This window comes from Mus caroli, chromosome 1 (assembly GCF_900094665.2).
Source record: "Mus caroli chromosome 1, CAROLI_EIJ_v1.1, whole genome shotgun sequence".
Taxonomy (NCBI): domain Eukaryota; kingdom Metazoa; phylum Chordata; class Mammalia; order Rodentia; family Muridae; genus Mus; species Mus caroli.
The window spans coordinates 162,269,507-162,294,536 of record NC_034570.1 but is presented as its reverse complement, the minus strand read 5'-3'; the positions used below and the strand labels follow the sequence as shown (position 1 = coordinate 162,294,536).

The following is a 25,030-nucleotide window of genomic DNA, read 5'->3' as shown; positions in this document are numbered from 1 at the left end:
AAAAAAAAAAAAAAAAAAAAAAAAGGAAAGAAAGAAAGCAACAGAAAAAAGAAGGAAACCATGCAAAAGATCAGGGAGCGCCCGGCCCTGGAGAAAGCAGGGTGGCTTCTGGGGGAAGGGGGGCTTGAGGCACCCCCCTTCCGGTCTGTCCCCCCACTGCACAGCGGAGTAACCCCAACTTTGGGGAGGGGAAGGGGCGTATGGGGAAGGGGCGGAGCCCAGGCCTTAAGAGCCGGGGACTTTCCTGGGCCGGGGGGCCCAGGGCGGGCGCCTGAACGATCCCAAGGGAAACCCATTGAAGCCGGGGATTGGGTAGCGTGTGTTGGAGGTGGTGGGAGAGGCCGTGGAAGGATCGGAGGCTGGAGGTATTGGAAGCTGAAGGTAGGGATGCATACACACCTTTGGAGTGTGGGAAGGGGCAGGTATGTGTTTGAGAGATGGCCCCGCACAGCAGTGTGTGTGTGTGTGTGTGTGTGTGTGTGTGTGTGTGTGTGTAGCCCAAGGATGGGACTTGCGGCGATACTGGTGAATGTGTGTTGGGGTGTGTGTGTGGGGGAACCAACGACATCATATTTGTCTCTTGTCCTATTTACTCATCGGAGATCCTAAGCACTGCATTAGTGAGTTTTAAAGGGTTGGTTGGGGGATCAGTATGCATGATTCTTTGTTTTTGTGTGTGTGTGTGTGTGTGTGTGTGTGTGTGCATACGCCTTGACGTCCTGCGTGTTCCTGCAGGTGGGCCCTGGGTTTGGATGTGTAGATGTGTGTGTGTGTGTGTGTGTGTGTGTGTGTGAGAGAGAGAGAGAGAGAGAGAGAGAGAGAGAGAGAGAGAGAGCTGACCACACATCTGCTGTGTATTTGGGTATGTATTTGTGTGTATACTCAAGGGAAGGGGTGTGTGTCTGTGTGTGTATGTGCTGAGAGAGGGGCTTATGGGAAAGAGGTGGGCAGGTATTAGAGAAGGTGGGTTTATAAGAGCTGAATGGGTGGTAGGCATATATGGGTAGGTGTGTATGCACCTGTGTGGTGGGAAGGGGTGTGAGTGTGTGTGTGTGTGTGTGTGAGAATCTGTGCTCTTGTGAGTAACCTGTACTGATGGGTAGCTATGGATATGTGCTCGTCTTTGCTAGTGTGTATTTTGAGTGTGTACTGGGGGTACCTCTTGTCTCTGCAGGCAGATTTTCCTGGCAGAAAGCCCACAGGGAAGGCTGTCTGCAGGATTTGAATGGCCCTGCCTAGATTCAAGGGTAGTGTCTTGAGTGTGAGACCCCTGTGAGGATTGTGCATTGGTGGTGGGGTGGGGGGTAGTGCGTTGTCTTAGGTGATGCTTATTTGGGGAGATGGACTTTTCTGGGAGCTGGTGTGTGTTGTGGGGGATGGGGAGGTGGAGGAGCCCAGTAGTCTTAAAGGAATTTTGGGGTTCAGGAGTCAAGGACATAATAGTGGCCTTCCTCGCTGTCACAGGCTGGGCTTTAGTGCCCTTTGAGGCCATACGCTTGGCTTCTCTGACCCAGTTACTCTCTTTGAGGCCACGGTTCTCTTGGAAAGCCATCTTGAAGGTGGCTACTTCAGAGCCCTCCAACTCTGCCTTGGCTCTAGGATCCTGAGGGGTGTGAGCTGGAGGCTAGAAGCAGCATACACCAAGGCATGAGGCCTTTCAGGGAGTGGAAGGGTTGATAAAGTGGCATGGGGTGCTTCTCTGGGAGTTTCTGCAAGTGGGTCCAAGTAGTTTATCCTGCAGTTTTTTTTAATTAGAAGCACACTCTGGATGGAGTGTTTGTGTGTGTGAATATGTGTGTGTATATGTGTGCATGCATGTATGTGTGTCTGAGAGTGTGTGTGTGCACATGCGTTCAAGTGTGTGCACATGAGTGTGTTTCTGTGTAAATGTGTGTCCGTTTGTGTGTGTTGGAGTTCAGCTTTCAAGAGGGCAGACGTCCACTTATTGGGAAAAGGGTCTGTATTCATCCTCGTGAGAGTGGGTGAAAGTCAGACTGGGGGATAGACATCTCTTCCTCCCTGAGAGGTAGCAGCTACCTCCTTTCCCTTTGCTCTTCTTCCTTCCTTTTTGGGGTGAAGGGAAGACAGGGGTGGTCATTTCCTCTGGGACCCAAGCCTTCTTCCCAGCTGCACGTTCTCAACTCTTCTTGCTGCCAGAGGTTAGTTAGGCGGAGACACTGGTTTTAAGACGGGGGCTGGAGTTGCACATGCCCATTAGGGTCCTGGGTAATTGCCACTGGAATGTTGGTCTCTAATGGGCATGTGCAGTTGGAATGTTCCATCTTTAGCCCTCAGAGATCCCTACCCTCCATAAAGCCTGGGGAGAAGAGGGGGAGAGGGCTAGAAAATATTGGAGCAGGAAGAGGCAGCTATGAAAAGTCTGTCCCCGCCCAGTGTCCCATCTCTTCAAGCCAGGCACCTATCAGATGGTTTTTCCCAGGGCCTGCAAGGCACCCCTGTCCTAGGCAAGTGGCCTGGTTTTCTGCATACCTTGTTCGCCCAGTGTATGCTCCCTACCAGTAGGAGTTGTCCTCCAAGGGGGAGGAATTGTGGTCAGACAATGGGAAGTGCCATTTCAAAGAGTGCTTCCCGACCGGGAGCCAATGGCCACTCTGGCCCCTCCTTCGCCATTGTCTTGGTCCTGTTTTGTACTTTCTCTAATTCCCCCCTGCAGGGCTGCCTTCTCTGGTGTCTGCTCCCTCACCTTCCTGGAGGTCTTGGAGGAGGAAGGTCTTTCCTTTTCCCTGGTCCTTCATTCCCTCTGAGGCTCAGGGACTCCGCTCTTCTCCTTTGCTGGTTCCTACATTATGAGGCCCAAAAGGAAGAGGTAGCCAGTTTCACTTAGGGCTAAGAGCAGTGTGACCTGGTGCATGTAATTAAGCTTCATGCCCTAGCCTCCTGGGAGGTTTAAGACACCATCCCCCAAGGAATCCCAAGTCCCCACCCTGCACTGAGACCTCTCTCCTTCGATGACAGTTTGCTCTGAACTTCTAGCTTCGCTGCATCCCCATTCTGTGACCCGAGATAAAACAGCTAAGTTTTGGAAGCCTCACCTGTTACATGCGGTTGGTGCTAGGTTCCTCCTGGTAGGTTTATGACGACCAAGTGAACCAACCTGGGAAGAGTGTGTTCCTCAGTGTCTGACACAGCGGGGGGATGACTTAGTAAGTCCTGGCTGCCGTGGCTTGGATGGTGATCCATGGATGGAGTAGGTGAGGGAGTGAGGCTATGTGTTGTCTTTTCTCTCCTCTGGCAGACCATATTCAGCACAGTCCACTCTGCCAGGTGCTGTGTGAAACCCGGGGGATGGAGTGGGGAAGAGACACTGTTCACAGGGGAAACACGCTTGGACACGTCGATCCCCGGAACCCCCCCCCCTTAGTGCCGTATGGAGGTGTATTCTGGAGGCCTTTGCAGCATAGAGTTTGGTTCTGTCTGAGGTGCAGTATTGGGCAAGGTTCCTGAGGGAGATGTGTTGGCCACTATTAAAAGTTAACATGAAATGCACTTCTTTCAAGAGAATGGAATTCATTGCACAAACAGTATGATTCAACCATCTCTGTCCAGCTGTGGAACATGCTCACTAGCTCTGAAAGAACTGCGGACATACATACAGTTGTTTCCAGTGCCCTCTTGTTTAGTCCTTGGCCACCCCCAACCTACCTTTTGTCTCTGTGGAGTTGCCTGTTCTGGCTTTTCTCTCTAAATTTCATCATTTTATGTCTGGCATCCTCTTCTCAGAATGTTTGCAAGGCTCACTCATATGTACGTATGTATGTATGTATGTATGTATGTATGTATGTATGTATGTATGTATGTATATATGTATATACATCACAGTATATGTACTTTTTATGGCTTAGTAATATTCTACTACACAGGATATTCCTTAGCTTATCCCATTTATTTATTTGTTTATTTATTTGTTTATTTATGTATTTATTTTTGAGGCACAGTCTTTTTTTTTTTTTTTTTCATCTTTGGCTGACCTGGAACTCACTATGTAGACTAGATTGGCCTGGAACTTGTAGAGACCTGCCTTCCTTTCTGGCTCCCGAGTGCAGGTATTAAAGTCCTGTTCCATGACGCCTGGCCGTTCTTAACCATTTTTAAAGGCTAGGAAGACAGGGAGAGAACTGAGGGGCTTGTTGGTCGAGGCTGAGCTGTGAGCAAGGATGTCTGTGGGGTGTTTGGTACTGCTGGATCTTGACGTGCAAAGTGGCGATTTGGCCTCAGTTTCCCTAGCTATAAAACAAAATTAACAATCCCTTTCCTTTCCCGTCCCATCCTGTGGAGGTTGTCGGTGGAGGAGGAGGCATCAGGGAGAGGAGAGGCTGGGGCAGTATTGTCAGACTATTTTTTCCTCCTCTTTCCTGGCAGCTCCCACCTGTGTGCTTCTGCTCTTCTCCCTGTGGGATTCATCTTCCAGCTTTGCCTCTGATCAACTTCCCCCCTCTCTGAGTTGACCTGAAACCCCTCGCCCTCTGCAGGTGGGTAGTCCTGTGCTCCATGTGATTTTGATACCAGACGGACTCGGACTCTCTCTCTCTACCCCGTTTGGCCTTTGACAGCCCTTTGTCACCTTCTCTGTTGAGATCTGGCGAGACCTGCAGTGCGCCAGGCAGGATCTTTGCATCTCTTCTCCCCACCCCCTACCCCTGCGCAGTACAGAGTGGGAGGCAGAGGCTTCCATGGTGGGGCTCTTTAGAAATGAGCTGTTGCAGTGCCAGTCTTATGCCCCTGGCAAGGTTGGTAATTACAGACAAGACAGCTGGGAATGGGTTTGGGAAAAGCAAACTTGGAATCCGAAGTACTGGGGCTATCCTGGTAATCAGGGTGGGGCCCTGAGAGGGGAGAGTGGCAGTGTCTGGGGGCTGGGGTGGGGCAGGAGGTTTGGGGCCTCTTTCCCTGCCCATCGATGCATAGCTAGGATGAGGGTCTGGAAAAGAATGGGAAGCCAGTGGATCCTAGGCCTGACGACTCTGAGGAAGAGGGAGGAGAAGAGTGAGAAGCTGGGGGACCAGAGAGCTCCTGAGACATGGGATGGATCCGCACGCGATTAGTTCCTGGCCCATGTTCCTGTTGGGGAGGAGCCGTCTCTGCATCCAAAGATGGTTCTTCCTAATGAGTGGAATCTACTTTTTATAATGAGGCAATAAGGAAAAGAAGCAGAAGGCTTGGCTATGCAGTACCTAAAAGCTGGGGACCAACCTTTTACTACCAGTTATAAAAAATAATTTATTAATTTGTATTATTTATGTACATTGGTGTTTTGCCTGCATGTATGTCTGTGTTGAGGGTGTTAGATTCCCTGGGACCAGAGTTACAAACAGTTATGAGCTGCCTTGTGGGTACTGGGTATTGAAGTTGGGTCCTCTGGAAGAGCAGCCAGTGCTCTTAACTACTGAGCCATCTCTCCAGCCCTGAGCATCAGTGTCTAATCTATCCATCTATCTATTTATTTATCTCTTTACCTACTTACTTTTTCCCTTCCTTCCTTCCTTCCTTCCTTCCTTCCTTCCTTCCTTCCTTCCTTCCTTCCTTCCTTCCTCCCTCCCTCCCTCCCTCCCTCCCTCCCTCCCTCTCTCCCTCCCTTCCTTTCTTCCTTCCTTCTTTCGTTCCTTCCTTTTTACGGTAGGGTCTCACTGTAGCCCTAACTGGCCCAAAACTTCCTTTGTAGACCAGATTGGCCTCAAACTCAGAAATCAGCTTGTCTCTCTGCCTCTCAAGTGCTGGGATCACAAAGGCATGTGGCCAACACACCTGGCCTTATTGAGCGCTTTGTGTTTTAGCTTCTGTGATTTACTGGGTACATTATTATATAGAAAACTATTGTCCCCATTTTACAGACAGGAACATGAGCTTGGAGAAGGCAGGAAAGTCTTCAGAGATGATGTAGCTCCTAACTGCTGTTCTTGGTCTCTGTGATTTCTTTGCTCTCTGGGCTTCCTTTTCTCAAAGTCTCTTTGTGTTCCCATGATGCCATCCCTGTTCTGATTGTTCAGTGTTGGCTTCAATCTTGAATGTGACTAATCCTTCTTCCCCCTCGAAAAGCTAACACAAGTCCAGATAGCCTGACGAGTAGAGACCTCTAAGGATGAGACCCTGTGGGGTCTTAGGGAGGAGCCCAGCCTTTTCCCTGGAGGAACACCTCACTGTCTAAGACACTGCAGGTTCCTGTGGGAGCGGAAGCTCTTTCTACCTGTGTGGAGCTGTAGCCTGACTCTGCAAAGAGACTTAAGCTTCACCTCTATAGCTCAAGGAGTCTGTGGAAAGGAACATGGCTGTCATTGTTGTAGAGAGGGACGTGGCTGTCACTGTCCTGTGGTTTTTCTCACAGTCGTAACCGTAGGATTTCAAGTTCTGCTCTCAGCAGAGCCTGGCTCCCCCAGCCTGGACAGAAGGCAAGAGGGGGTTTGTGAATGGGGGAATCTGGTTTTATTAGGGTGAGGGAGGAGGTCGGACAGAAACAGGCGCTGAGCCTGAGGTCTGATGTGGTAACTCAAAAGCCAGCCAAGTGTGAACAGAAACACATATCTTGTCACCTGCTCTACCCCAGGAATGGAAGTGGCACATAGAAAGATGGGGGAGTTGCTAATCTCCAGGAAGAGTGAGAAGCTCGCTCTGGTGAGGGAGGCGGGTGTTGTTAGGAGGGTGGAGGCTGGTTGCAACTCTTTTGGCCTTCTCAGTGTTCCTCGATATGAGTGGCCCTGGGCTGAGGTAGGTGGAGGAGATTTTATGGAGAAACTCAGGCCTGGCATTCCCGCCCCCCCCCTCCATTGGGTCTCACACCTTGAGGCTCACTCTACTGCTTCCCCATACAATCCGGCCGTCACCCACGGCATCCCATATGTCTTTCTTCCACATACTCCTTCCCCATGTCTCAGCTCTCCTGGTCCACATTGCCAGTCTGAGGTTGGCTGACTTCCTAACTAACTCTTCCTGCCTTGAGGCAGGGGCTGGGTGGACAGGCTTTGAGGTCTCTTGGGCCCAGGCAGGGGCAGTTGAGGCCTACGTAGGACTGAAAGGCTGGGTGGCATTTTGTTTGACTGTGTGTGTAGGAAGTGGGCCTGTGGGTCAGCAGAGCTCACTTACTTCCTATTGCCCTTTTTCCAGTTTCCGGGGGGAAAAAGTTAGTCTTTCCACACCTCACCTGGTATGTGGGGAGGGGCCTCTTCTGCCACAGCCTGGGAGGCAGCAGCTCAAACCCCTGTGGGTGGGGGAAATTAAATAGAGCATCCTGGTATTTTAGTCCTGGTTGCCTCTGTGTCCTTTTACTCCCTATAGCCTCAGCCTGGGAAAGATGCCAAAGGGAATATTCATCCCTCAACATCCTGCCCAAGACTGACCAGGGATGGGTCTTGGGAGTCTAGGGGATGGGATGCTATGGGGGTGCGCTGGTGTTTGTGTGTGAGCGTGTGTGTGTGTGTGTGTGTGTGTGTGAGTGCTGGGTTGGGCCAGGGACTCTGAGAGTTGCATGGGGGGTAGGGGTGCCAGGGAGAGCGGAACAGGTCTCTACAGAACCTGCCTGGCCAGGGTGGGTGGAGCTGGGTGGGGCAGGCAGGAACCATTCCAGGTTTCAGAAGGGGAACTAGAGTGTGTGTGTACGTACGCGTGTGCGTGTTTGCATGTTTGCGTGTGTGTGTGTGTGTGTGTGTGTGTGTGTGTGTGAGTGTTTCAGTGTCTGGATTTGGAGGGTACCCTCCTCACTGCCTGCTTTACCTTGAGGGGAATTATAGAAGGTGGGAAGGGGTGGGGCTCTGCTCTTCAGCTCCGTTTTAGTCAGTCTCAGGTGCCCTGGCAGGAGCCTATCTGTGGGCTCTTCCCTGCTATTCTGCCCCTCCCCTGCTAGGAGAAGGATCCTGCCCCCACCCTGGGGCTGTGAGAATGGTGAGCTCATGTCTGGCCCTCCTAGGAGAGTGCTTGGTTAGCAGTATGGGGGTGGGGCACCTGGTCCTGCAGCCCTCCAACTGGGTGCTCTGAGATCCATCTGCCTTCTTGGGCCTCTTGAGTCTCAGGAGAGTCACTGGGTTTTTTTTTTTTTTTTTCTGAGGGTTTAAGAGTGAATCTGGGAGCCCATTTTAAGGCTTAGGGTAGTTGTGGCCCCTGCCCACTCTGTACCTTGATTCTTTCTTTGATAGGAAGGATCTAGCATGGGTTTCTTGGGATGGGTGGCTTGTCTGAGTCCAAGGCTGGATGGGGATGGATGGAGTGTTCAAGTTCTTTGGAGCGGTGACTGGTTGGGTACAGAAACTGTCTATTCTGGAGGTGGATCCTTAGGCCTGACCTCTGACCCCGTGTCACTTGTGGGAAGGCGCTGGGCAGGAGTCATCATAGTCTTCCCCTCTCCTCAGCTTCTTGTGGTGTTGTCTGTTGAAAGAACCAGAGCCAGAAGGAGGCTGGTGGAAGAATTTGCTGGCCCTGTAGGAGATCCCCTCAAACCCAAGTGTTGGCGACATTTTCCCGCCAAGAGGCTAGAGTAGGCTGTGGTAGAAGTAGTGACTGCTGGCCAGCCATTTACTGACCTTCTCTGGGCCTGACTTTATTATCTGTAAAACTTGGTTGGTTTTATGGCCGAGTCACCATTCAGCTAGTGCTTCTTGGGTCAGTCCACTGTCCCGCAGTGAGGGAGAGAGAGGGCAGAAGCAGAGAGCTCCAAGTTAGGTGCCTGTACTTTTACTCAAATCAAAAGCCTTAAGTCTCTTATTATTGCCTGGCAGGGCCACCTGGTTGGACTCATCTTTGAAGCTCCGGGAAATAGTATGGTGTAGGCAAACCTTTGAACCTTTGTTCTGCTTTTTCATGATCAGCCTCATGACTAGGTGCTCTGCTCCTGGGCCGATGGCTAAGTTAAGTTACTCCCACCCCCACCCCAAAGTAGGCACTCACGGCTTGGAAGTACAACTTAGGAGTTACTACTTACCTACCCATGGGTCGCGGTGAAGAAGGGTAGCCAAGCCAGATTCGGTAAGACCCTGACTGATTCTTGGGTAGGAATCAGAGAGGGTGATAACAGGCAAGGGCCCACAGATGAATGCCTCTTCCCAAGAGCACCAAAGGAGTAACTGTGGCCAGGCAGGACTACTCTTCTTGATCCCCGGCTGAGAAGAGAAAATGGGGCCTACCAGAGACAGACACTGATCCAAGCAGAACTTTTAGCTTCTTTCCCATTTTCCCAGCCTCATCTTTTTCTGGCCAAAGTCTTCTCACATGAAAGGCAGGCTGAGTCACCCTGGCTTCTGCTTTTTCCTAGATGCATCCTCATTGTGTTCTCCTTGGGCCCCCAGCCCAGGTCTGAGGACCTGAGCTGCATTGCAGGCCTTGAGCAGTGGCAAAAGGACACAGTGACCACAGGTAAACACACACACACACAGACACACACAGACACACACAGAGACACAGAGAGAGAGACACACACACACAGACACACAGACACAGACACACACACAGAGACACACACATACGCACACACACAGACACACAGACACACAGAGAGAGACACACACACAGACACACACATACACATGCACACACACATACACACACACACACACACACACACCCACACACACACCCCACTTGACTCTCCACTCAGCTGAGGAAGAGTCAGTTGGTCCTGGTCTGTGTTTACCCTGCACCCCTACCTACTCACACACCCTGTACCCCAGGGCCCTGCTCTCTCTGCCTCTTGCCAGGTTTTCAGTTTATATTTTCTCGAGGCCTCCAATTGTTTCCATGAAGAAACCCGATCCCAAGCTCAGACAAAAGCTGGGGCTGCCAGAGGAGAAACCCCATTCTCTCCCCCTCCATCCCATTCCCCCACCTCTATAACCTTTCTCGCTTTGGATGCTGGGTATGGGTTCCAGGACCTGGCTGCCATCACCTAGGCAACAGGGGGCTTTGGTTGCTATGGTGATCAATGTGGGAGAAGCTGGGCAGCCGGGACAAAAGCCCCCACATTCCCCTCAGCCCTCCTCCCAATTCCCTTGGGATGTTACTGAGACACATTCCATTAATTTTATTTCTGAAAGGCTTTTGGAGGGGAGAAGGGTCTCCTTTTTGTGTCGGGCTCTCTCTGCTCCCCCCTCTCCTCTTTGGCCTCCTTTTAACCCCAGATAATCCATGACTGGTTTGAGCAAGGGACTCAGTGCTTGTGTCTGTGTCTTGAGGAGTGGGGTGCAAGTTGAGAAACAGTGAGGCATATTGGCTTTTTCCAGCCTCTGCCCCTCAGCTGGGAGCAGCTCAGCCCTGTGCCAAGTCCAGACTTCTCTCCTGTCTCCTCACTGCTCTGACATTTCTACTTGTTGATCTCATGCACTGATCCCCTCCTCCACTTTGTTTCTTGGGAACACTGCCCTCTCGAGAGACCCTCCAAACCTGATTTTTGAGACTGATTAAATAAAGGGAACTTCTGCCCATCTCTTGGCTACCTTTCATCCTTCCCAGTGCTGGGATTAGCTCCCTTGGGTACCCAGAGGGACAGCAGGCAAAGGCTTCAGCAGTTGTGGTCCTTTGGGACCCTGTGTTTGGTGGTTGAGGGAGGAGCATGTCTTGCTGCATTTTGGGACAGCCTTCTGTGTGCCAGGGCTGTGGGGTCTGTCCTTGGCTGGGGAGGAAAGTAGGGGGCTCCAGGCTATGTAGCTCAGAGCAAAGAGTTGAGAGATGACTGGCACCCTGTGTGGCTAGAAAATTATCTGCAGGGGAAACAGTAGCTTTCACCTCACATCTGGGTGTGTTTGAAGTAGTAGGCTGGGGTGTGTGCGCTCCAGAGTTCTTTATTTAGTCCCACGATTTATTTATACCACCGCCTTCCCTAGTTTCAGAGGAAGTGGTTGGGGACTGGAGTTTGAGAGCTTATTAATTGCTTAACTATTAGTAGCTACACAGTCTATGAAAGTGCTTCTTTCATCCCTGTGTTTCTTGCAGTTACCCTACGAAGGAGGTATCTTCACCTCTTGTTTTACCGAAAGACCCACCAGCCCATAAGCGCAGTAGGGTTGGTAGCTTGTCCACAGTCACCCAACTCAATAATGGAGAGCCAGGTTTTAAACCTGAATCTTTGTGTAAATTCCAGGCTCTTTTTGTCACTGGCTCTGAGATGCGGTGCAGGTATATGGGGGTGAGGATGAGGAAGGAAAGGGTTCTAGTGACTGTCTGGATCTAATCCGGAGCTCTGCTTTGTCCTTTGGCTTCATCATCCCCTCTGTAATCCGTTGGTCTCAGAGCCTCCTGGCAAAGCTCAGTCTTTAAGGGCAGAACTAGAAGGACCAGGTGGGAACCACATCAAAAGTGTCGCACGCAGCTGCACCGTCTAAACCGTACGGAGGAGTGAACCAGTAGAGTGGGTTCCCGGGGGTTGGGGGGAAGGGAAGGGGAGCCCAACATGTAATTTGCAGACAGAAGGGGTGAGCATGGGATGGACCCTGTTTGTTGCCCTGTTTTAGAGAGGTTCAGTTTTGTTGGAAGTATATCTGTCCCTGAAGTCTGTGTCTATCACATGTTGCTTTGATGTGGGGGATATTGAAATCACTGGCTCAGGCATTGTCTCCACAGAACTCTGTCAGGAAGAGAGATGAGTAGATTTCACATTGATTCTTATCTCCCCACAGTGGCATTCAGATAGGCAGGCGTATTCACTTACTTGCTGGGTATCAGTTACTGTATCCACAGGAGGGGAGATGGGTGCAAATATGTATCCTCCCTCCTTCTGCTCATCCTCCAAGTCCAGGCAAAGTCATTGGAGAAAAGGTATCTCCACAAGGCAAGTCTGTTTCAGTGCTTTAACATCCGGAACTGCTCAGCAGGATCAGTCTGTGGCTTGTGTTTATTCCTTCCTAGAACTCCACTTGTCTTATTGGCTGTCTTGAGGCTTCACTCTGCTGGCCTCTTGGCCTCCTTCTCAGTCTCTTTGCTTGCTCTTCTTGTCCTCCTGGACTCGTGCCGTTTGGAGATCTTGCATCCCGTCTCCTGAGCTCAGTACAGTGTCTCTGCATGTTGACCATACCTTCTGCTCAGACTCCAGCTCCTTGGACGCCCAGCTGCCCATTCCTCACAGAGCTGCCGTGAGCTTTGTGCGGGAGGGACAGCGTACTCTCAGCCCTCTCCCACAAGCTTGCTCCTCCCCACACGTGCTCCGGCATAAACTCCCAAGCTTGCTTCTTCTAGTTCTCTGCCCTACCAGAGTTCAGTGTCTGCTCCCTTGCTCAGGGTAGGTTTTTTAAATTTATTTTTATTATTTAAATTACACTTTACTCACTTATTGTGTGTGCTTGACTGGGTGTTTTTGATGTGCCTGTGGCCCCCCCCCCCCCAATCAGGTCTAGTTGGTTCTGCAACTCCATTTCTGATGTCTCACTTGGGTCTAGTGGCCAAGTTCTCCTGCTGTGGAACCTTCTCACCGATCACTCCACTTCTGCTTCTTCTTTCCAATCCAAGTCAGCACAGCTAAATAGGCTTCCCAATAACCTGCAAATAAAACTGGAAGTCTTTGTGTGGCTCCTACAGCTTCTGCCAGCCTCTCCTCCTGAGCTGTGTGGCGTACTGCTGCTTGTGGACGTTGTACATCGTGGTGCGCACTAGGCTCCGCACCACGATGTACAACGTCCACAAGCAGTTTTTTTGTTTTTCGAGACAGGGTTTCTCTGTATAGCCCTGGCTGATCCTGGAACTCACTCTGTAGACCAGGCTGGCCTCGAACTCAGAAATCCACCTGCCTCTGCCTCCCGAGTGCTGGGATTAAAGGCGTGCGCCACCACGCCCGGCGGCGTATTGTTTCTTAACTGCATGGAGCCATTTCTTGACTGGACATTCCATGGTGTGGTGTCATTCCCTCCCTTTCTTGGGCTTTTTCTTCCTTTCTTCGGCATGGTCAGATGTCATTTTCCCAAGTTTCTAGACATTCAGTTTAAAGTATCTCCACAGGGCTGGGGATGGAGCAAGCCCAGTGGCAGAGTGCTTGCTCAGTATACAGGGTTCAATCCCTGATACATTTGTCTGTTGCTGGGTAACCTCGTGTTCTTTTCATTCCCCCCGCACTGACTAAAGTGGCTGCTTGTATTTATTGCCTTAGCTGTTAGTGTACGTCTCCCCTCAGACCATATACCCAGTTATACCACAATATCCAGGTCATAGCAAAGTATATGGTTTACTGTAGGTGACTTAGAGAGCTTTGCTTATCAGGGAGTGGAGCCAGGAGGTGCTCAGGCATAGGAATGACTTAAGTTAGTGTTGCCAGCATCAGTGGAGAAGATGACCTTGGTTGCTAGAGTAGCTGGGGCATCTGTGAGAATTGGGGCTGGGCTCTGAAGGATGATTGACAGGTGGCTGTCGAAAAACCATTCAGTGTAGATGGAGGGGGCTGCTCGTGGGCCCTAAGTAGAAATAGGCTTCTGCCTTGCTTGCCCAGGAGTGTTAGGCTTTTGGAAGATGCTTCTTTTTGTTTTTTATTCTACCATGCCAATCTCTACCTCCATTCACCCATGAGAGAGAGAGAGAGAGAGAGAGAGAGAGAGAGAGAGAGATTGAGATTTTGTGCTTGAAAGCTTGTACACACACACTTGTGTCTCTGAGTCTCTGTTTTCCTGACTGAGAACAAGAAAGCAGTGCTTTAATTCTTCCCCATCGGGCACCCCAGTTGGATGATTCTGGGTGTCCTTCTTGCCCTCGGAGCTTGTGCTAGCATCTTTCCCAGCCTGGAATACTATGGGTGGGGAGGGTCTTTCCAGCTGACAAAGCCGGAGGAGCTGAGACTATTGGGCAGAACAGGACCCAGGAGTGAGGTATATTCTCATGGAGTGGAGTGAGGTATATTCTCATGGTGCGCCGGGGATTCCAGGGGAGATGTTTTTCCCTTTGTGTCCTGTCCTATGGAAAGCCTGAGCTACCCTCTAAGCAGTTGCTCTATCTTCTCAGGGAGCTGTCGCTTGAATTTCTCTGAGATAAGCCCACTCGTCCAGCAAAATAGAGTCCCTCAGGGTGACGGTTGACTTCCTAAAGGTGCCTCTTGGCCTGAAGAAGCCTGTGCTGAAGGAGGTGGCTGTGGGGCCCCCCAAGAGGTCCCAGCCCGCGGCCCTGGAGCGCTACAAGGCACGGCGTTCGGACGCCATGGACACCGAGTCCCAGTACTCGGGCTATTCCTACAAGTCGGGCCACTCCCGCAGCTCCCGGAAGCACAGGTGGGTCCAGCTCCGAGCTGATCAGGCTGGTCGAGAGAGGTGGTGTATGCTAAGGTGGTGGGGTAAGGGGCTGCCGAAGGGACCTGGAATTCCCTCTTGACTTTTGTTTCTGTTTCTCTGGCTTCCTGCTGCAGGGACCGTCGGGATCGACACCGCTCTAAGAGCCGGGATGGGAGTCGTGGAGATAAATCAGTGACGATCCAGGCTCCGGGAGAACCCCTGCTGGACAATGAGTCCACGAGGGGGGATGAGCGGGTGAGCATTGGGGCTAAAATGGTTTACATCAGACATTTTGTGATCCTCTGGGGTAGGTGGAGTCTCCTAGGCAAGTGCAGGACTGATCGAGATCTAGGATACATTACACCCAAGATCAAGAACGGTATCTTTTTTGTTTATTGTTTTTTTTTCGAGACCGGATCGACTTATGTAGCTTGTTTTTGTTGTGAGACAGTGTGGCCCTAGCAAGCATTGAACTCACAGAGATCTGCCTGGCCCTGCTTTCAGAGTGCTGGATTTAAAAGTGTGAGCCACTATGCCTGGCCCCTGGACTGATTTTATAAACAGAATCGTCCTGTCCCTGAGTCCCAAATGAAGGGATTACTATGCCTGTCCTTTGTTTCGTGTTCCAAGGTGGGATCTTGTTGCAGGGAATTCAGGGAATTTAGATGTTAGTGGACACTCTTTTGGAGGTACTAGTTTCTACCTGATCTCCAGGGGCAGAGGTGGTTTAGCTGAGTGAGGAGAAATTTCCCTGCTGTTCCGAAGCTCCTGGCAGCCAGTAAGGTTGGCGCAGGCTGGAGTAGGAGGGCAGCGGCGGTGGTGGTGGTGGTGGTGGGTAGGCCACAGGTTTCCCTCGAGCCTCAGATGTTCGCCCTCTGCTGTTAGCTTGTGGAATAGCATCATCTAGGTCCTAGGGAATAGGGGTTTGGGAAGAGTCAATGGAGCTGCTTGGGGCACCTAGAAGAGAGACTGGGCAATTAGAGGGGGCACCTTGGAAAAGAGCAGTTGTTTCTGTCCTGACTTCTGGTCCATGGCACTCCCTGGATAGAGAGGCCAGTAGGCAAGACACAGTCCTGGAATTTAGGAGGGACAGGATTTGTGGTGACACTGAGATTGCCCAAGTCTATTCTTATTCTTTCTTCATGGGAGTATCTTAGGCAGTGGAGACTCTTAGCTTCTTGTTCCTGGTTGGGCAGGGGCCTGTCTGACATTGGGAACTCTTTTCTTTCTGTAATATAAGGCCTCATGGATTTTTGAAGTGACGTTGAGGTATGATTAAACCTGTTGGGTGGGGTTCCCTGCCTTGATCTTTGAGAGGGGTAGGCAGTGTATCTGGGGGTCACTGGGTGAGGGTGGGGTGGCTCCAGTCCCACAGCTGACAGTGAGCAGCTCTTCTGCTCTCTATATTCAGATAAAATTCTTCTCCCATCCTTGGGAGAGGAGACTCCTCAGCTCTGTAGCCACTGGCCCATCCAGGTGGCCTCCTACTCTGCACTGCATAGCTCAGTCCTGTAGCTTGTATCCCCTGGGGTTTAGGGTAGGATTCCATATGCCCAGGCTGGACGTGAACTGTGGGTACTGAAAGACCTGGTGTTCTTGGGACTTCTCTGTAGGATACTCTCTAGCCAAAGCAGAGAAGCAGCTTTGAGCAGACCACACTCTGAAGGGCACCCGAGAGCCCATCTGTCTATGCTGACATCCACAGATCTTGTACCATGGGTATTCGGGTGGTCACCCCACAGAGCTAGCTTTATAGAGACCCACGGTGACCCTGAGTCTGCAGTGAGTTTCCCATCTTCTATTTAGGTCATTCACTGATCTTCCTTTCCCTTCTTCTCCCTGAATGAGAAACTGCTGTAGCTCCTCATGGTTGGAGGATAGACAAGAGCTCATGTAGCTCAAGCTAGCCTTGAACTTACAGATGTAACTGAGGATGGCTTTGAACCCCTGACCTTTCTTCCTCTACCTCTCAAGTGCTAGGATTGCAGGCATATACCACTGCCCCTGGATTTTTCTTTTCTTTTTTTTTTTTTTAAACAAGTCTTTTTTTTTTTTAATTAGGTATTTTCCTCATTTGCATTTCCAATGCTATCCCAAAAGTCCCCCATACCCTCCCCGCCACTCCCCTACCCCCCACTCCCACTTTTTGGCCCTGGCGTTCCCCTGTACTGGGGCATATAAAGTTTGCAAGTCCAATGGGCCTCTCTTTCCAGTGATGGCCGACTAGGCCATCTTTTGATACATATGCAGCTAGGGTCAAGAGCTCCGGGGTACTGGTTAGTTCATATTGTTGCTCCACCTATAGTGGATTTTTCTTTTTATCTTTTTGAGATTGTCTTGATTTGTGGCCCAGGCTGATTTTGATCATCCTCCTGTGCTCTGGGATCACAGACATGCATCACCTCACTTGGCTGGAATAGATGTCTGTTCCAGGCATTGCCACATGGGCTGCTCAAGTGGCTTTGACTTCCCCTTCCTAACCACTGTGCTCTCTAATCCTGCATGTGGAGACCCCTGCTTCTCTCTTTCCTCAGGGTGCCTTGGTTCATGAATCTCTGCCCTGGATATTCTAGCTCTGGCTTCTGCTGAAACCATGGACTAGTGCACAGGCTGGCAGAAACTTAGGAGAGAGCCCATCTAGAACATGAATGCTGGAACAGTTCATGGGCATCTTGTTTAAGTGCAGATTGTGGCTTAGTAAATAGGGGATGGGCCTGCTGGTCTGCCTTTCTCCCACTGGCCCAGGCCATTTCCATACTGCTGGTCCGCAGAGTGCAGTCTGACTAGCGGCCCCTAGAGATCGCTTAGCTCCGAGAATTCCCAATCTTGGCTGAGCATTATAATCATCTTGGGAGCTTTAAAAAAAAAAAAAAAAAAAACACGTTGACAAGCAGATCTCACTTTGCATAATTGGTATGTTTTCCAAGCTCCCTCGGTGATTCTACTGTGTGCAGCTGGGGTTAGGAACTACTAATTCAGATGAGCTTCTTGTATGTCACCCGCTGTTGGAGGTCAGCTTGGGTCCTATCACTGTCTGGAAGCTGCCTGCTTTGCCTGGCAAGCTTGCCCTTGGGTCACTGTCACTGCCTGAGGAGCTCCCTTGGCAGTTGTCCTGTGCTCCCCTTCGAGGGCCATCGATGCACATGTGGTATCTTTCCCCCTGACCTCAGTGCAGCGCCCCAGGGACTTGGGTTTTAGATGGCAGTTTCTGCAGCGACAAGACAGGCACACAGTGAAGCTCAGTGACTTCTGATGACTATGTATGTGTTGATTTTTCTCTCCTATCCGCTTTCCCATGTGTACCTCTGCTCTGCCTGCCTTTTCCGCTCCACCCACCTTCCCGACTGTAGGATGACAACTGGGGAGAAACAACAACGGTGGTCACGGGCACTTCTGAGCACAGTATCTCTCATGATGATCTCACGCGCATCGCCAAGGACATGGAGGACAGTGTCCCGTTGGATTGTTCCCGCCACTTGGGCGTGGCGGCAGGGGCCATTCTGGCGCTGCTCTCGTTCCTCACCCCACTGGCTTTCCTGCTGCTGCCCCCACTGCTGTGGCGGGAGGAGCTGGAGCCGTGTGGGACCGCCTGCGAAGGCCTCTTCATCTCCGTGGCCTTCAAGCTGCTTATCCTGCTGTTGGGCAGCTGGGCTCTGTTCTTCCGCCGGCCCAAGGCCTCACTGCCCCGAGTCTTCGTGTTACGAGCTCTGCTCATGGTGCTTGTCTTCCTGCTGGTTATTTCCTATTGGCTCTTCTACGGTGTGCGCATCTTGGACGCCCGGGAGCGGAGCTACCAGGGTGTGGTTCAGTTTGCCGTTTCGCTAGTGGATGCTTTACTCTTCGTGCACTATCTGGCCGTAGTTCTGCTGGAGCTCCGTCAGCTCCAGCCCCAGTTCACACTCAAGGTCGTGCGATCCACAGATGGGGCCAGCCGCTTCTACAATGTCGGCCATCTCAGGTATGGGTGCCCGGCAGTAAAATGGGACTTGACGTAGGACAAAGATGAGACCCAGATGAGACCCGAAAAGGTTTAGGGGAAGGAGGGGGGAGGGGGCGGGGCGAGGGTGGGATGGCGAGGACAATACGGGATGAACTAGTGGGAGTGGGGCTGGGCGGAAGGTGGTTTGCACATAGTAAGAGTTCAGTGGCATTTTCAGCCTAACGACAAAGTCGTGGGCAAGATGTCAGTGGGAGTTGTGAACTGGCAGTGACGTGCAATTCGAAATCAGGACCCTTAGAGGAGGATGGGTCAAGAGAAAGAGAGGTAAGGGGTATAAACCGAAGGTGTCTAGCCTTTTCTTGGAGGCATGATATTATTATTATTATTATTATTATTATTATTATTATTATTATTATTATTTTGTGTGAGTAGTCAGTACATGTTACTGAGATGAGCTGGCCAGAGATGGACTGCCAGAGGGAGAGATAGAAAATTAGCTCCCACCAGGCTGTGGGCAGAGGTCAGCGGCACCTCCTAGGAAACCTTGGGAGAATGTGGGAGGGGGATGAGGAGCCCCTTGGCTGGGGCTTATTAACCCCCTGGCTTCAGCATAGCAGGAAATTAGTAGCAGACCCAGCCTTGGGAAGGTGGCAGGGGCCTGGTAAGTATAGACCTCAGGCTTGAGCCAGGCTTCCTGGAAGCAGCTTGTCCCTGTCATGTGTCCTCTCCAGCCCTGCCGACCTGCCCTGATGTGTCCCTTCCCCTGCGCCCCTTGTCTGTCCCTTCTCCCTCTCCCTCCTGCCGTCTCCCCAACAGCATCCAGCGAGTGGCAGTGTGGATCCTGGAGAAGTATTACCATGACTTCCCTGTCTACAACCCCGCCCTCCTCAACCTGCCCAAGTCCGTCCTGGCCAAGAAAGTGTCTGGCTTCAAGGTGTATTCTCTCGGAGAGGGTGAGCGGCCCTGCTCCTCCACCCCTCCCGGCCTCTTCCTAAGCAGGACCCCAAGCTACCTCCCTTGCCTTTTCCTTTCTCTGGCCTGTGTCCCAGCCCCTCTGTTCTGTCATTCCCCTTGACTTCAGGTAGCTGGTCATAGCTGCTATCCTTTTTATGCTATGGTGTAGCCCCTGGTTTAGCTCCTGTGTCTGCTCATAGCCCTGGTCTCTACACTCTTTGGCCCCGAGCTGCAAAACCTCCTGCATCAGGAGGAAAAAATACATATGCAGGACTCCTCCCCTTTCAATGCCTTTCTGGTCGCTTTCTTGCAGTTTCTCCCAGAGGTGGCCAGGAGGGCCGGGACGGGGAGGCATTGCTGGGTGGTGGGGACACATCCTCTGGCTGTCAGGCCATGTTACCCCGAGTGCAGAGGCTACACTTTTTCTGACCGTTTCCTCTCTCCTGATCTCATACAGAAAACAGCACCAATAATTCCACAGGCCAATCAAGGGCCGTGATCGCGGCTGCGGCACGGAGGCGGGACAACAGCCACAATGAGTACTACTACGAGGAAGCCGAGCATGAGCGCAGAGTGCGCAAGCGCAGGGCCAGGTGGGTGCTGGCTGTGTGAGTCCGGGGTAGGGCGTGCACCTGAGGGAGGGGAAAAGCCAACTGAGTGGTACCCGTGGGATGAACTGGGCCGAGGAAGCCCAGGAGACCCCTGTGCCTGATGGGAACGGCACAGTGATGATACAGGGTTTGTATATTCATTTCCCAGTGCTTCCCTGACTGATCACCACGGACTCTCAGCAGCTGTAAAACTACACATTTATTATTGTTCTGTTCCGTGGGTCAGGTTCAGGCTTGCTGGACCGCCTGCTTGGACCCTAAAGGCTAAACTGTACACCTCTCATGTGAGCCTGGGCTTCTCTTCCAGGCTCCCTCTCATGTGAGCCTGGGTTTCTCTTCCAGGCTCCCTGGCTTTTGATGGACTCGCTTGCACGTCATTCTTCCCCCATGGTTTTCCCCATGGTAGTTGGCTTTTTCTAACAGGAGCCAGTTCTTTCTGACTTTTGCCACCTACAGAGAAGCCTGGTTTTTAGGCCCAACAGGATAATAATTATTTGTGTGTGCATTTGTGTGGAGTCCAGAGGACAGCTTCAGATGTTGTCTCTCAGGTTGTCATCCATTTTGTTTTTTGAGATAATATCTTCATTGCTTTGGAGCTTATCAAGTAGGCCAGACTAAGCTGGTTGGCCTCCAGGTCCCAGGGATATGCCTGCCTCTGCTACCCCAGGGCTTGGATTAAAAGCATGGGCCATTACACTTGGAGTTTTTGTTTTTGTTTTGTTGATGTTGTTGTTGGTGGTTTGTTGCTTTTGTTTGTTTGTTTGTTTGTTTGTTTGTTTTTGAGACAGGGTCTTCCTATTTAGCCCTGGCTGGCCTAGAACTTACTATGTAGACCAGCCTGGTCTCAGACTGCTGCATTTATCCTTCCTCTTTAGTCGGGTGTCAGCGCTGCCTGTGCTATTGTGGCTGAATAGAAATGCCATTTCCAGGGCCAGGAGCCCTGCCAAGCCTGATGACCTCAGTCCAATCTCCAGAATCTATGTGTTGGAAAGAGAGAAAGGACTCCTTTAAGCCCCACAGAAGGCGTGTGCATGCCCCCACCCATGTAAATAACACACGACTACGATTACTACCACCACCACTCCTGTTAATGCACTTACCCTTTAGCCATATGTATTAATTTTTGTTGTTGTTATTTGTTTGTTTGTTTTGTAGTTGTTTTTGTTTTGAGACAGGGTTTCTCTGTATAGCCCTGGCTGTCCTGGAACTCACTTTGTAGACCAGGCTGGCCTCGAACTCAGAAATCCGCCTGCCTCTGCCTCCCAAGTGCTGGGATTAAAGTGTTGCATCGTGTGGTGCGGAGTCTTTTCCTAGGTCTGATGGGATACGTGGCCTTTTCTGCAGCTCAGTGCCTGAGTGTCATTCTGGATTTGATGCTAGGCTCGTTCACTTTAAGTCCCTAGTCTGGTACCACTGAGTACGACTGTGTCTTGCTGCTTCTGAGGAAAGAACCCCCTCTGTCTCTTAGCACTTGGCTCCAGCAGTCAGAGCCAGTGGGTAGAGGGTAGGATGAGCAGTGAGCACCTGGTCCAGAGACTACCTGTCCCCCAGGCTCGTGGTGGCTGTGGAGGAGGCCTTCACGCACATTAAGCGGTTGCAGGAAGAGGAGCAGAAGAACCCCAGGGAGGTGATGGACCCCCGGGAAGCAGCCCAAGCAATCTTTGCATCCATGGCTCGTGCCATGCAGAAGTACCTTCGCACCACCAAACAGCAACCTTACCATACCATGGAGAGCATCCTTCAGCACCTGGAGTTCTGCATCACCCACGACATGACGCCCAAGGTAGGCCTGCTGCTTCCAGCCCTTCCTCTCTCTCCAGCTTCTTGTCTCTTTTGCTCATGGCTGTTTCTCCTTCCCGTTCTTTGCCTCATTTTTTTTTTTAAAGATTTATTTATTTGATTTATGTATATGAGTTCACTGTAGCTGTTCAGGTGTTTGTGAGCCTTCATGTGGTTGTTGGGAATTGGATTTTGTAGGACGTCTGCTCGCTTCGTCCCTGCTCACTCGCTCCATCCCTGCTCACTCACTCCATCCCTGCTCGCTCTGACCCAAAGAATTATAAATAAGTACACAGCAGCTGTCTTCTGACAGCATCAGAAGAGGGTGTCAGATCTCATTACAGATGGTTGTGAGCCACCATGTGGTTGCTGGGAATTGAACTCAGGACCTTCGGAAGAGCAGTCAGTGCTCTCAACTGCTGAGCCATCTCGCCAGCCCTATCTTTACCTCTTCTTGAGAATTTCCTTTCCTGTCCCCATTCCATCTGTCTTGTCTGTGCGTAGTGGAAGAGGCGAGGGGAGACTTTGGAACTATTCGGGGGATTTCAGAGGCCTCTTTCTCATTTTTATAAGGCCCTAGAATTTCTACCTTCCAAGTCTTACACCTTTACCTTGCTGACCCCTTCATCCCCAAAGGAAGCTTTTGCCTCTGCTGACTTTTAGCGATTGGCTTACCTCAGCCTCGTTGCCAGCTCCCTATAATGGCGCTCTTGGAGCCTTTCTTGTTGAGTGGGTGATAAAGAGACTGGGAATGTAGCTCAGTGGTAGATCAGGCTTGAATTCTTGATTTCATTTACCAGCAAAACAGTGTGTGTGCATGTTAGAAAGCTGTGTCGCAGAGGATGAAGGGTGGGTGGGTGCACGAGATGCCCAAACAGTATCTTCTCCCCTCCTCAGGCCTTCCTGGAGCGATATTTGGCTGCTGGACCCACCATCCAGTACCACAAGGAACGTTGGCTGGCCAAACAGTGGACCTTGGTGAGCGAGGAGCCGGTGACCAATGGGCTTAAGGATGGCATCGTGTTTCTCTTGAAGCGCCAGGACTTCAGCTTGGTAGTGAGCACCAAGAAGGTGCCCTTCTTCAAACTCTCCGAGGAATTTGTGGATCCCAAGTCACATAAGTTCGTCATGCGGCTGCAATCGGAGACCTCTGTGTGACTTTTGTAGCAGCCAGGGAGGAGGGATGTGAGGGTTCCTGCGGAGTGGGAGGGGCTTGGTTCTCTGGCCCTGACACATTTCTGCCAGTCCTACTTTCTCTTGCTCTTGTTTGGTTTTGTTTTTTTGTTTTTTGTTTTGTTTTGTTTTTTTTTTACTTGAATTAACTTATCCTGTACCCAGTCTCTTCCCCTCGTCCTCAGTTTTTCCCATCTGGAAATCTGGAGAGATAAATCTTGCTTTAACAATACCTGGGAGCCACCCTGCCCTCCAATTTTGTATCACTCCAGGCCCTGCAGGAAACAGTGCCTCATAACTCTCCCATCCTCCCCATCCTTCCCCCTCAAACGTTCCCTGGATGGAAGTCCCTTCCAAAAGCATTCAGGGCCTTCCTGATTCTACCCTTGCCTCCTGAGCTCCAACTTAGAAATGTACATTCTTAGAGCCGCGCTCTCTAGTGGCCCCTGATAGAGTTTCTCTTGGGGGCACAGCTCTGACCCTAGAGGACCATGGTGCCAAACTCCTGTAGGACAACAGCTAACCTATCCTCTGTTCCTACGCTTAGCCCTGAGTCCCTGGGCAAGGATGCACCTGTGACATGATCCCAGAATTAGGATTCTCTCTGCAGTCTTGCTCGACAGTGTTACATCTGTGCTTCCTGGTACACACACACACACAGACACACACAGACACACACAGACACACACACACACACACTCACACACACAGACACACAGCACCTCACAGATACACACACACACACACAGAAACATAGAAGAAGGGGAAGTGCAGCCTTCTACTCAGGAGTCTTTACTGCTGTTTCTGACTTGTATGGTCATGTGATCATAGGCAAACAGAGGTGGAACCTCTCTGACCACTTTACCAGGGCTGTGGGGAAGGTATAATGTGTCTTTCTTAGACAACTCCCGAGAGGAAGGGCAGGATAGACCCCTGAGGTTGGAGAGACCCTTGTCATTGACCTCGTCCCTCTGAACTCACTGACCCCTATCCTGAGCTGTTCTTCCCCACCCTTCCCCATGAAGGATGCATGTTGACTTCTTAAGGACTCCATGACATGCAGACCCTGACCAACCCTGGGGTCGAAGACATTTTCTGTTTTGCGCCAGCTACCACAGTCCTGCTGAATTCCGGCTCCAGAGACCTGTGGCCTCGTCTCTTTATGGGGAGGGGCCAGCAACTCCTTCTCATCCCCTGCCTTAAATCCAGTTCTTTGCCTCAGGGGTCTCTTTACCATGGCCTTCCAGGGTCCCATCCTCTTTTCTCCCACCTCGCTTTCTGGGCTCTGTATCAGGGTGAGGGACCAGGATTACTGCCTTTTGTGGGTATTAGCTCCTCGCCCCATTCTAACTAACACAGCCTTTGCAGCAAATCTGAACAAATCTCAGTAGTCACTTTGAGCAGGACTCACTAACCCTCTAGTGGATATTTTTCAGAGTAAACTTGAGCCTTTAAATTAGACACCTTTAAATTATTTTTTACCACAAGGACTAGAAATAGGGAATACCCACATCTTTCTTTCTGGGGTCCATGTGGATGACTGTCCTGGTGGCTTCGATGGAGAAATGTCCCTGTGTCACTTCTTTAAACAACCCTCAAAGACTCTGTATGGGCCCTTCACGTCCCTGGGTATTCTGCTGGTATTTGCTGTGCAAAGCACACCCTGAGATGGGGTACCTTTGATCTCACCATGAGGCTGCAGGATTCAAAGTGGAAGCCTACCTACCAGTTACTAAAGGGCTTGTCCATTAGGGCTTACTTTGTTCTCATGGGAATGGTCTTTGGAGCTGACTTACGCAGGGCCTCGAGGTTAGCTTAGGGCTGTGATAGAGGTGCCTGAATAAATTCCAGTGAAATTACTATGTCCTTGGGTAATGGGAAGGTATCTTTTCTTAAAAAAAAAAAAGAAGAAGAAGAAGAAGAAAGAAAATTCAGGTTTCAGAGGAGAACCTTTTGAGTCACGTAAATACCTCACTATCCTGGAAAGCAGGGCCCGGATGGTGATTGGGGTCATTGCCTTTGTGGGCAAGAGTGGGTTTTGGTGTTGCTTTGAGCAGTGGGTGGGTGGGGTGGGCCGAAGGAAAAGATTTGGGATCTTAGTTGATGCCCTAGGTTAGGGGCACAGGAGTGTTTATTTTAAGAACCTGCCATGTTTTTTAATCACTGTGATATTTCCATTCCTTTTTCCTAAAACAAAGAGAAGACGTTTCCCTGACTCCCTGTCTAAGCACTAAGGGCTGTGACTTAAGAATGGTAGCGTTTTGGTCCTTCGTGTCAGAACTGTGGTATCTTCGTCTGCTTTGGTTGTTATTATTTTTTAAAATGTCAGGATGAATTGTCAAATGTATGACTCTGTGTGTGTGAGAGGGGTGTGTGTGTGTGTGTGTGTGTGTGTGTGT

General features: G+C 50.9%; 1 protein-coding gene across 2 annotated transcripts in view; it reads left to right on the top strand.

The window, feature by feature from the left end:
* Positions 1–24,525, top strand: part of Vangl2 (VANGL planar cell polarity protein 2) — a 26,080-nt gene extending 1,555 nt beyond the window's left edge. Inside the window, exons 1-8 of one of the 2 annotated variants that reach the window (XM_029479027.1) lie at positions 335–381; positions 13,912–14,174; positions 14,309–14,429; positions 17,525–18,132; positions 18,931–19,067; positions 19,526–19,661; positions 21,231–21,462; positions 22,356–23,436. In XM_029479027.1, coding sequence (XP_029334887.1) covers positions 14,104–14,174; positions 14,309–14,429; positions 17,525–18,132; positions 18,931–19,067; positions 19,526–19,661; positions 21,231–21,462; positions 22,356–22,616 — 1,566 coding nt within the window. In that variant the 5' untranslated portion in view covers positions 335–381; positions 13,912–14,103 and the 3' untranslated portion in view covers positions 22,617–23,436. Of the gene's footprint in view, positions 1–334; positions 382–13,911; positions 14,175–14,308; positions 14,430–17,524; positions 18,133–18,930; positions 19,068–19,525; positions 19,662–21,230; positions 21,463–22,355 lie in introns of those variants that run through there. The other variant, XM_021171541.1, reaches the window with a different exon arrangement.
* Positions 24,526–25,030: the final 505 nt, after the last annotated feature.